The sequence below is a fragment of the Anopheles darlingi genome, chromosome 3 (genome assembly GCF_943734745.1).
Source record: "Anopheles darlingi chromosome 3, idAnoDarlMG_H_01, whole genome shotgun sequence".
Classification (NCBI taxonomy): domain Eukaryota; kingdom Metazoa; phylum Arthropoda; class Insecta; order Diptera; family Culicidae; genus Anopheles; species Anopheles darlingi.
Window position 1 is genome coordinate 14,060,458 of NC_064875.1, and position 12,285 is coordinate 14,072,742.

The window sequence follows — 12,285 nt, forward strand, 5'->3', positions numbered from 1 at the left end:
CTCCCAAAACCGCATTGATGTAAACGACGATGCCCTATCAATCGCACAATGAACCGTTTTACGAATGTTTTGTAGGGTTTAAGAATTATATGGTCTATTTAAGATAGGATGCAATATTTACAGAGCATTTATGTCTTATAACTTATGTTTGGCGCAACTCCTCCGCCTCACTGCAGTCTAGCATTCGAAGAATACTTGCGCAATTAGATTCGTCGCCTTTTGGTGCCTGGACCATTCGGCGGAGTGCTGGCCGGACTGCTCGTGTTAGAAGTAGGTTCGTTTGTCAATGAGCCTCTGGTTCGTTTCTGTGACCGTTTCGGCCCTCCATCGCTACCATTGCTATCGGCAAAGACTTTCGCTTTGAACTTCCCAGAACTTCCCGGCTCACGCTCTTTGCCCTCCTTTTCCTCGCGCTCGTGCTCCTTACCATCTTTTGATTGTACGGTAGGTTTTGAAGCTGTGGAAATGGAAGATAGAAAGGTAAATGTACCATCGAATTGAATCTTTCCCGTTGCCGCTCTTGCGGCTACTTACCGGCCACCTTCACCATGGCAGTATCCGATTTGGATTCAGTCTTCTTCGTCTCCGGTTCGCTGGCCACTGACGACACGGTTAGCCGCTCTGTGTCCTCTTGCTTCCGGCGTCCGATAGCTGCACTAAACTCTGCTTCCGGCAGATCAAAATCACACTCCTCGTTCAGGAACGGCACGAACTCCTGCTCGTCCAGCGCTTTCAAGTTGTACATCGATCGCAGATGGTTCCATATCGCTTCGCTGGCCACCTCCCGCTGCAGAGCCTTGCCCAGCCGCTCGGTAATGCACGCCATGTAGAAGTGCCGATTAACGCCGACCGGTTTAACACCATCCATCGCCAGGAACAGCTGAACCTCTTCCTCGGCTGTCCACTCGCACGATTCCGAGTCTTGCTTTTCGCGAACCAGCGTCGTCATGCTGCAGCTATTCCAGGACTATTTTGTCGAATCCTTTCTCTTACTTACTACTCAATGTTCACAATCCTGGGACGATCTTTTTCTTTTCCCGTTTTCGTAGCGGTTGCGAGACACCCTAGCTCGCTGTTACAGATTTCTATACCCCCTGGGGTTGATTTTGCTTTGGTTCCTGGAGCTTGTAAAAGGATCCTGTTAGGAAAACTGAAGAGCAAAAGGTATAATCCTTTTCCGTTGATTCAGCCTCATCTCAGCAGGAGTTGCAAATAACTCTAATTTGCTCTGAAATCACGCGAAATTATTCCAAAATTCACGAAATTGTTAAAAATTGGTTTGAGTTTTTAACCTCAAAACCATAATAACGACACAGGGTTGTAGCCCAATTTTCGCACGAAATTTAGATTTTTGATGAAAATTTTACTTTACTTGAGCAAAATGCTCATATTTCATCGATCATCACTGTTCGAGCTCACTCTGAGAAGGAGCAAAATTCACCAGGGCGGGAAGGAGCGAAATTCACGAGGGTAGGAGCGATTTTTAAAACGCGCTTTTCCGCCGTCGCCGAATTGTTTTTCTGGGTTTTCCGCAAAATGCCATCGAACACAAATCAGCCGGAATGTGTAAGTAGATTCCGAGCGTTTTGGGGGCGCTTCCGACAGCGTTTTATATCCCCTCGATTTCGTTTCAGCCGGTGAAACTGGTTCCAAATACGCTCGGCAAGCAACTCGGACTCACGGTGTGTTGGGTTAAGGAGCATCAGTTTGCGTCGCTCGCCTTTAGCAACGTGAAAAATCACCAGTAAGATAGCGGACCAAAGCAGAGTAGAAAGATAATGATCCTCCGATTGAGGTTTGAGCCCTTATCTCTCCCTCTCTTCTGCCCTTGCAGTGCCTCGCAGCGGAAACAACCGGCGCCGGGAGCCGGCAGCCGACCACCGGCGGTCGACATACAGCATTTCGATGTAGATCTGGTGCTGGAGGAACCGACGATTCGTAGCATGGTCAGCGAGTGTGGACGCCTGTTCTACCAACTGCAGCAGCTCCGCTACGGATTGACCGGTCGGCAAACGCAAACGATTGACTTCGTCGATCAATCGCTGCGCTATCGAACGATCGTACGACAAGCACTAGAAAAGCTGAATCGCCTGCTGAATGAATTGAGCCAAACGGAAGCACAAGAGGATCATGCACCATCGTATCATACACTAAAGTCGTACCAGGATTTGGTCGCTCTGTTCTACAGCATCGAATGTACCTGGCATCTGCTAGAGTTCCTGCTGCTAGACAGTAACAACTCGACCACCATCGTGGCACCGCTTCTCGAGTGGATACGCCACCATTACCCCACACCAGCGCTGGATGCTGCGGAGCTGTTGAGCAGTGGACGCCAGATCGATCTACCGGAAAACTATTGGTCCGTGGTGAAGGCACTCATCTTGCAGGGTCAAACGACGATTGCAAGGGCCCTGTTGCGATTGCATGTTGCTGCGGATACACAATCGTTCAGTACGGTCGATCAGTTGTTGCACTCGTTCCCGATCTACACCGTGTACGGTGGACTATCGGTGCACAAATTCCGTTCGCAGTGGAACTGTTGGACTAGCAATGTACGCACACTGCTCGCCACCGGTCACTTTGCCGATGAACCCAACCTGGAGGAGCTGCTACGGTTAGTGACCGGAGATCGGCAGGCCTGGAAGCAGCAGCTATCTAGTAGCGGGGGCGCCTGGTACGAACACTTCCCGGGCTTTCTTCTTTACACCGATTCGACCTGCAAGTACTACGAGCTGCCTGAGCACGTCAATGAGTGGATGGAACTGTTCCGAGAGGCACACTCTCTATCGACCGGAACCTCGAATAACACACTGCTGGACAACTTGGTTCTCGCCGTCATGGAGAACGATCTGATCAAGCTTCTGCATCAGATACAGCAACTTCCCGATAATGGTTGGTTCGCCGTTCATCTGGTCGATCTGCTCTACCATGCCGGCCAGCTCGACCTTGGCCGATCGCGTCTGCCTGATGAAGATGCAACCGGTGAGGGTGCCTCGGTCGAGGACGGTCTCGTGGATAACGGAAAGTTGATGCGCGAATCGCTGCTATACGAGTTTGGTACGATACTCATGACGCACCGTACGCTGTGGCAGCTGGGCATGGATTATCTAGAGTTTTCCAACACCCTGGGGTTGGGGGCCCGCGAAGTACTTCTCGGTCGCATACCGCTGCGTAATGAACGGGAAGCGTTGAAGGTGTTTGCCGTTGCTCGCAAGAACGGTTACCGAGGCATTGCGACCGAGGTGTGCAAAGTGCAGAGCAGGCGCTACCTTGCCCTCAAACGGTACGGTTCGGCACTCGATTGGGCCAACAAGTCCGGCGATGGTGGGTGCATCAGTGAGGTGGCCAACATCTTCCTAGAGTATTACTGCAACCACGGGGAGCTGCTGTGCGAGGAAACGATCGCGAACCTGGACTCGGAAATGTTTCTTTCTTCGCGGCTCATGTTTCTCAAGAAGTATCACGATTTCCGGAAGTACTATCGTGATCAAGCGTATGCCAGTGCGGCGGAACTGCTTGTTAGCCTGATGGACTCGAAGATTATGCCGTCCTAGTAAGTAACTCCTGCCGGCCCAGCCGACTACGGACTCGTTCTCATACGCTCACTGTCCTCTCTCTTTTATCCCTCAGCTTTTGGCCCTGTCTTATGTCCGATGCCATTCCACTGCTTGAGTTCAAGGAACCAATTATTCCGTCGAAAGAAACGCTCATCATACTGGAGCACCTGCAACTGGATCTCGTACCGATGCTGCAACGCAGGCAACAACAACGGAAATCGGCTGAAACCTCCTCAGGGTCAATGCCGGGACAGGAAGGCACTAACGCCTCGACAGCATCGCAGGATGTTGCGGATGAGATGGCACTGGTACCGAAGTTTGCTTCAAATCTGCTGAATAACTGCACGGAGGATTTGATTAAAATGCTGCGACTCGCATGTGCCAGAAATCTCTCCCGTGCCCTAATTATCGAGAACACTATCTCTACCTAAAGGGAGGGATTCCAAGTTTGCTATGTTTTTTTTTCAATAATTTTAAGTATCCTTCCCCTTACTGTGGTTACAATAAACACATGTCAAGTACAATGGAAGTGAACATAAGGACGAAAAGAGTAATTGTTATTTGTTTGAGAAAAGAATCGTGATGCCGTGGAAGACGTCGGTTGAAATTTCTTTTCTTTCGCGATGAAATACACCCGATGAATCACCTACCGAAAAAGGAAACCGTCGGTAATACCTTAATGTGCACCTACCACGATTTGTGCTGGTGGTTCATCTGCTGTCATTTAACTGGAAATAAAATGCTGCGCTCGGTTTTAAGAATAGGTTAAGTCTATTTCCTTTTTGTTTCTTCTGTTTCGAAATAATTTAAATTACAGGTCATAATTGTATGAACGCTTCTCTACTCTGCTTTCCTCTCCTGTTGCTGCTCTTGTTTTTACTTCCATTCTTATGGTAAAATTTTACTCGTTTACGCTGCAAATATGGTTTTCCTGTTACTGTTTTTCTTGCCTAACGCATTTATTTACCTTTTCGCTAATCCATTCATGTGTGTTTCAGTTTTCGGTTGAAAACGAATTACTTCCTTTTTTGCACAATTTACTACCAGCTCAATTGAATTTCGAATGCATCCGCACGCGCGCGTGTGTGTGTATGTGTACGTGTGTGTTTGTATGTGATTTAGACGATCTTTTGTAGCTCCTTTCCTATATTCAACCCGCTAAGGATGCTGCTAGCACAAGCTGCAGATGGGACGGCTGACAAACCTTCTTAAATGATTTGCGGTGGCTGACTACAAAATCAAATTCGTTAATACGTGTAATGAAACTTAGCGAAAGTAATAGCTATACGCTGCCATGCTAGCGAGTCTTGAATCTCAGTTCCATTCGTGCCACCGAGCTCTGGTCGCTATAGTGCAAAGGAATAAAACACGCAGCAAGTAGTTGAGATGATTCTGTAAGAACTACTCTGTACGACTACCGCTCAGTAGCCCATTGCTGGAGCAATGTTTGTTAAATCATTCTTCTCGGATGTCATCAAGCATTCCATGCTCTTTACCCGACCGGAGTAGATATCGATGGACTGACGATCGTATCCTGGCAACTTGACATTGGTTGCTTAAACCAAAACGAGTATTACGAGTTGTACATAATCCCAGTGATTGTACTGCAAGAGATCAAAAATAAGGACATTGCCCCCATTCTATTCGACTGCCAACGGAAGCGCCACAGAAGAAGTGGATGCCACATTCTCATTCCCTCATGAACGACCCAGCCAGAGGGACAAACCTCTGGCCATCAAAGATCACAAATAAAACATGTGCTGCCTACAGCAAACGGCAATCCGAAGCATCCGTAACGATCTCCGACAACAATGTGTGTCGTCTGTATGGTTCTTTTTTATGCAAGTTAATCGATATCGTTTTACATTCCTTAATACGATCTTTATTTAGCAAAATTCTGTTGTCTTGCAGCAGCTTTTTCGTTCGTTTGTTTGCTTTTCTGTTCTTAATAACTTATCCGCGTCACACGTTCGCTCGTGCATACCAGTAAGAATGGAGCGTTAGGGTGTCGAAAGTCTTCTGCATGTGAATTCCACACCGTGGTCGCACTTGTCCACTTCACTTGCACCTCTGTTATACACGTACTACAGCTACTACTGCTACTGCCGCTACTACTATTAGCCGTACTTCCAGCGCCGAACAGCAGCGGCTCTGGGAGTAATCTCGAAGTATTATTAAAGGAAACGCGCCTGCCGCTCAATCCGCACGGGGAAAGTGTGGGGCGCGCTCTGGTGCGTGTGTGTGTCTTTCAGCTAGAACAAGTTCCGCTTTTTCCCTTTTTTTTTTTTGATTGTTTATTCTGCATTTTTCTGCGCTTTTTTGCTCCTCTAAATCCATGAAAAACCATATGATATCGCTTGTTCCGGTCTGCACGCGCAAACAAACGTTCGATCTGCGGTACTCATCCCTTCACCCATGCACCATCCGAACGGGAGTTCAAACTAGCCCAGAACGAGGCAGGCGGATGACCGACTACCAACGCAACGGTGGTATGGCGGAGGTCAGCAGCAGCCAGGTTGACCAATATGATTATTAGTTTTCCTCCGTTTTATATTACAACTCTCTTGTGCCTTTTTTGCGGTGGTCACACGCGATACAACTAGCTCAACCACATAAACACCAACTCACATACTCACACACACACACACACATAGACAGACGAACAGCTGCAACCACGGTCGCGCACGCATATCTCAATAGCCAGCATTGGGGAGCATGGTGTTGGCCAGTGTCCGTCCAGAGGGTACACAACGGTGGTGATAACACTACTAGTTCGACCCGTTTGCGGACGTTACCGACTGAGGCTGCTGCTGCGACGGATGTACCGCAAGGTGTGTGGTCTGGGGTTCGGAGATGGACGCTGCATCGGTGGTTTCATCCTCTATGGCCAGCGATCCTCGGCGAAGCTTTTTCGCTGCACTAGCAACATGCACGTTGGTAGCGGATACGGCACTGTTGGATACTAGTGCTACTGCGTGCGCTGAACCACCCTGTTGCTGCGCCGTGCCGGGTGTCGCGGGTGGAACAATCAGCCCCTTCCCCTTGCCGGACCGTGTCATGCGCTTATTGCTGTTCGTATCGTCCTGCTGTTCCGCCGCTGACAGAAGAGAGCCACTACCATCGGTGGTTCCTAGCAGTACCTTCCCATTTGCAACACTCTCCACAACACCATCGACCACCATCGGCACTACGGTACCGCCACTACCCTCGAAAGCGTCACCACTGCGAACACCAGCACTACCGCTACTACTGGCGTCGGAGGGATGCTCCGTAAGCTCGCTTTCCGTATCGGTGTAGTTTCGCTTTCTGGCGCCCACTGTTCGTCCACCGTTACGACCGGTGTTAGTGTTACTCGAGGTCCGCTGCGATTGCTGCGGCTGTTGTTGTTGCTGCTTGATGGATGCTGCTGCAGCACTGTTACTACCACTATGCACACTGTCACCGGTGGCAATGTTACTGTCACCACCACAACTACTATTGCTATTGCCGCTACTATTCGTTGCACCGAGCAACGGCGGCCCACCACCGGCTGTGGCTACTGCGATGTCACTGACAGTAATCGCACCATTCACAGGCGACCGATTCGCTTCGGACGAAGCTGCTGACGTTGTAATTGATGCCGTTGCTGACGACGATGAGGATAAGGAGGCGGCTGGTGAAGTTGTCGCTGCTGCGGCGGCGGCCAGCCCGGCGGTACTGTGGGACACGCCGGTTCCGGCTGCTGTAGTTCGTAACTCACTGCTATAGACCGAGACACCACCACAGTGCGTCCGATTGTAAACCGAATCTTGATCACCAACAACACTTGAACTCTTATTCACCAGCAATCGGTTACTGCCGTGGTTGGCATTATTGGCGCTACCGGCACTGCCTCCAGCACCGTTCACTAGATAAATGGGCGTAACGCCACCACCCATACTACTACCACCGATAATGTCCCCACTTCTACCGCCGCCACCGTCGGGGTGATGGTAGGTGGTGTTGCTCTTGCCACCGTGCAACAGTGCGGCCGCTTCCTGCATTGCAGACTCCTCTGTCGGTGTGCCACCACCGGCGCAGGACAGATCGTCATTAGGGCCAGCCGCTGAGGCCAAACTAGCAACGTAGGCACGCAGCTGACACACCTCCTTCTCCAGCTCGTCCCGGCTGTCCTTGGTTTGTTTCAGCTCCTGCTGCAGAAACACGATCGTACCCTGCATACCCTCAACGTCCTCATCCAGCTCCTGAAGGAAGTCGTCCAATTCTGTTGCGTAAGAAGAATGGCGGCACGCGGTTAGTATCTAGTTAATTTGATCGGAAATTGGGCGCCTTCAAAGGGAACTCAGTGCTCTAATACCTACCCAGCTGTGATTTCTTTACTTCCTCGTTGTAGCTTTTCTGCAGGGCGAGCTCACTCTCCAGCTTCGCCAGCCGACCGTTGGAGGTCATCTTGCCAAGTTCTTCGTTCTCCTGGTACAACAGTCGACACTTGGCCATCAGTCGCTTGCCCGTGTTCGAGTCGGGCGTAAACTTCCACGCAGACAGCTCATTTTGCGTTTCCTCCAGTTTCGCCTTCGTGGCCTGTAGTTCCGCCTTAAGCTTTTGAAAGAGTATGTTGACCGCTGGATCGAGCAGTGCCGATCGTAATGCCGCCGGTCCCGGTGCTTGGGCTGCTTTAAGTTCCGTAATCTGGTTCTATAAAGCGAAAGAGAGGGAACAGATCAGGGTTAGCTGCTACTACGACTATTGACAGTACCAGACAAGGTGGCTCAGCTCGTGCCACTACACTTACGACATAGTCTTGTACTTCTTGATCCTTAGCCAGAAGCCTCCGAGTAAGAATACGTTCCCGGCGCTGAGACTCGCTATACTGTTGTTTGAGTTTTGTTTCCGATTCCTTAACCGCCTGTAGCTCACCTGTAAGCAGGAATTACGAAAGATTCATCAGATACAGATACGGGGAGATGCACGACACTAATTTGCTTGCGCTCTTAATTAGCTTGCTGTATTTTCGGTTCCATTTGTTACGATAGAAACTTGTCAAATAAATAATCAGACAACCCACACTCATGTTTAATGCACTCGCTGAAACACTTCGTGTCCTTTATCAACAGGTCAAGGTCTACTAGGTTGCTTGCTTTTGGATCTCGATAATTAAAGCGACGTAGAGTTTTCTATATTATTGTCCAACACGCATACATATGTTTGCCGTCGCATGCACCGATGTTTATGAACCTTCTTTCGTTCTTAGGTTGGTAAATGTGTCTAATTTGTAAATAACCACTTTGCACGATCCATAGCCATGAGTTTTGATCATAGTTACCTTCCAGCATCCGGCAGTGCTGTTCTAGTGATTGCTTTTCTGCAACTTCACTACGTCCACTACGACTGGAAGAGGGGCCTGCTGCCGTAGAGACAGATGTTGTCCCTGAACCACCAATACCACCAGAGCCGCCACTATTATTCTTGGTCGCACCACCGGTGACAACGTTACTACCGCCGCCAACAGCACCGGCCACCGTTGGTGCTCCAGGTGGACTACCTTTTAATGTCACTCCAACTGCACCACCACCACTAGCCACTGTTACTGCAGGCACAGCAATGGCCGTTGGCTTTTCTCCATCACGCGAAACCACGGGCGAGACGGTTGGTGTGCAAGAGGAGCTACCAGAACCGATATCAGTTGGATTGGTTTCATTTTCTGGTCCCGAACTAGTGGCAGAAACAACAGTAGCAACACCGGTAGGGTTTGCTTGCTTGCCCACCACCGCAATGGTGGTACTAGCCGCAGCTAGCGTACCAATGGGTGGCAGAGGACCACTACTGGCGATTGGTGAAGTAGTTTTTGTAATAGAAGAAGCATCATTAGTGGCGTTGTTGCCTCCACTAGTGTCACTGTTATTGCTGCCGGTGGCGTGAATCGTAGCTGTAGCGATGGATGCCCCACCCCCGCTTGCTTCGATTATCGTTGTTGTCGTCAAAGGCAAAGTAACGGTACCAGTCGCTACTGTTGCCGTTCCACTGGCCGCTGGTGTCACTGTTGTTGCTCCTCCTAGAACAACTGCTGCTGATGCTGATGCAGCTACCGGAGCAACTACTGTTGATGACGAAGCAGGCAACGTGGTCGGTGGCACGACCGCCGCATTCGGATGATGAAGAAGATGCTGATGCTGGTGTCGTTGCTGTTGCTGTTGTTGCTGTTGTTCTGGAGCAGACGCGGGCGCTTTCGCGTTATCAGGGGCACTCATCGCTCAAGCCCTTCCGTGGTAGCGTTGTTGTACGGCAGAGAAAGATTTTCCTCAGTTCGCGTCCCCACACACGTGCATCTGCACATGTGCCGCGTGTGTGTATTTATTTTTGTGTATTCTTTCGCGCAAACCCTGTATCGGGTCGTATCCCGTCGATTACTCGTCACGACGGACGAACCGCCAACGTTTGCTCAGGGTATATCTTATAGGCAAGAAGAGAGGTCCAACCACTTCACCGCATCGACTGCCACCACCTTCGTCGATCACCACAGGAATCTGCGGTTGTTCAGTTCGCTAGCCTTCGAGACACCACGGTCGCAACACCAAAACGACACTCTCGCGTTTCGAACCACACCAGCACAGTAGGCTGTTTTGTACAGTTTTTTGTTCTTTTCGATTTTCACTGATTGCGTTCTGAAAAAGGAAATAGAAAAAAAAAATACTTTGAATGGCAAGTCTCCTCCTGCGCCAAGGGTGCTGTTGTGGCTGTTGCTCGATAATTATTTGTTTTCCTTTTCGGCAGTGAGCCCCAATGAAATTCAATTCGTTTGCATCCAGGATATCCGTTCGCTCCTGGCCACACAGCACACACACACACATCGGCAGCCGAAGGCATCCGTACACGCTTGTTAAAACACAAACACCAAAGCATCACCGCACCCAATCGAAGAATTCCTCCCGATGGAAGGATATTTACACCGAGACCGAAAACTGAATGCTCCCGGTACTTTCCAACCAAAATATTTCCCCTTCAACCATCACCCAGCTCTACATGGGGATCATATTCCAGGCATGCTGTGACCGTTTGTGTTCGGTCTCTTGATCGGAAATCTGGCCTACTATGGGGTTGCTGATATTATTGCGGTGAAAAAGTGAGTGGATTACTTTTGGCCCAAAATAATGCTCACAGATTCGCACACACACACACAGGTAAGCAAGATCGCTGAAAACCCGACACGCGACACGCGCGCCAGAGGACGTTTTCTTTTTCCCCATTACTCGGAGTTTTGCTCGTTTCTTTCGGATTTGGATATTTCCTTCTTCGCTCCATCAACTTGGTCAGCCAAGCTCCCCACACCAGCTCGCACAGGTGCGAGCGAGGAGCAAACACACTTCCTCGCGGATCCGGCGGTCGGACGGGTTCTTCGCTCTCCTTCTGTTGCGTTTGCCTTCCGATGCCGCGCTCTCGCTCGCTATCTCTTTCCTTCCCGTAATAATCTCGATGCGAAGCAATCTGCTGTGCGCGGGGCAGGCAGGTGGTGGCTTTCGCGCGCGCACTCCCCATCCTCGACTTCGTCGGTCCAATCCAATCTGTGGCCTCCTTTCTCCGCCCACCGGTGGCGCAAGGATTTCCGGTTCCTCCGGCAGGCAGCAGCCCTACCAAGAGGAATATGGTGGCCGTACCACGGTACCCCTTTAGCCAAACAACACACACGTAACCATCGCCAACTACGACCCACTTCTCTAATTATCTTGCCAGCTTTCTTCAATCAATTCCTCAGGTGGAGGCTGTCCGCCGTGCTGGTTGGCATGGATTTTTGGTTACTGCGATGATGCAGGCGCTATATACAGAAATGCGGCAAACCAATTTCTTTAGCATCTCGTACAATTTGGGCCGCGATTGATGATATCTGGCACGGGCGCCGCGCTTGGTGCGAGCATCGCTACTTTGTCACTACCTTACACACACCCACACACACTCGCACACTGCCTTTGCCAACCACAGCGTGGCGCGCGAGTCCGGCACCTCCCAGAGGATATCCGGTGATACCAAACTCGCCAAATTATTACTCTCACAGCACGCCAAACCTTCGAAATGATCACTTAAAATGCAACCAAACACCTTTTTAAGCTAATACTTCTCGGCAGCACCGCGCCGCGTACGCACCAGCACTACCACCATCATCGTCCATCATCATCATCCATCATCATCAACGCTAGAGCTCGATCGTTTCAATCGCTTTTCAATTTCGATTCGTTTGGCAAAATCGGGGTCACCTCGCACTAACTAATAGTCACAACCGCTTGGCATTACCTTTGGCCGCCCGTAGAAGTCGCTTTTCGAGCGTTTCTTAACCGTTCGCACGGTGAAAATTGTTCACCAAAAGATGCTCAACACCGCCGCGTTCTGCAATCTTCTTCAACACATCTACAACCATCATTGCCATCATCATCGAGATGTGTACGCACACGTTCGAGCAGAAAAACTACTCGACATTGTACATTTCGAGCGGACCACACGCATTTCATTTCGCCGGTAAAGCTGGCTGCCGTGCCGAGTAAACCAGGGCTGGCTGGTTTTACTCTGGCGAAATGGTAAAAATCGTCATTATGGGAGTACAAACATTCGCAAGATGTATCACCAAAATGTTACTTTTTTATATAAATGAAAGATTTCACCGATATTCTTCTCTTTAATGCTATTTCATGTTGCCCAAAATGATTCTGCTGCAAAATGATGCTAAGCAATTGCATAACACTGTATGAAGCGCAATTTTGAA

General features: G+C 49.8%; 3 protein-coding genes across 3 annotated transcripts; 1 reads left to right on the forward strand and 2 right to left on the reverse strand.

Moving 5' to 3' along the window:
• Positions 1–77: 77 nt before the first annotated feature.
• On the reverse strand, positions 78–1,304 carry LOC125957274 (MRG/MORF4L-binding protein). Its single transcript, XM_049689866.1, has 2 exons — positions 535–1,304; positions 78–457 (listed from the first exon to the last, which is right to left on the reverse strand). Exons 1-2 carry the CDS (start codon positions 947–949, stop codon positions 204–206), a joined length of 669 nt encoding a protein of 222 aa, XP_049545823.1. The 5' UTR covers positions 950–1,304; the 3' UTR covers positions 78–203.
• A 157-nt stretch (positions 1,305–1,461) lies between these two features.
• Positions 1,462–4,091, forward strand: LOC125953875 (nuclear pore complex protein Nup75). Its single transcript, XM_049683681.1, has 4 exons — positions 1,462–1,566; positions 1,635–1,744; positions 1,835–3,553; positions 3,631–4,091. Exons 1-4 carry the CDS (start codon positions 1,537–1,539, stop codon positions 3,986–3,988), a joined length of 2,217 nt encoding a protein of 738 aa, XP_049539638.1. The 5' UTR covers positions 1,462–1,536; the 3' UTR covers positions 3,989–4,091.
• A 1,735-nt stretch (positions 4,092–5,826) lies between these two features.
• Positions 5,827–11,934, reverse strand: LOC125957768 (keratin, type I cytoskeletal 9-like). The gene is made up of 5 exons (XM_049690676.1): positions 11,820–11,934; positions 8,860–10,198; positions 8,329–8,453; positions 7,898–8,231; positions 5,827–7,800 (listed from the first exon to the last, which is right to left on the reverse strand). Exons 2-5 carry the CDS (start codon positions 9,782–9,784, stop codon positions 6,326–6,328), a joined length of 2,859 nt encoding a protein of 952 aa, XP_049546633.1. The 5' UTR covers positions 9,785–10,198; positions 11,820–11,934; the 3' UTR covers positions 5,827–6,325.
• Positions 11,935–12,285: the final 351 nt, after the last annotated feature.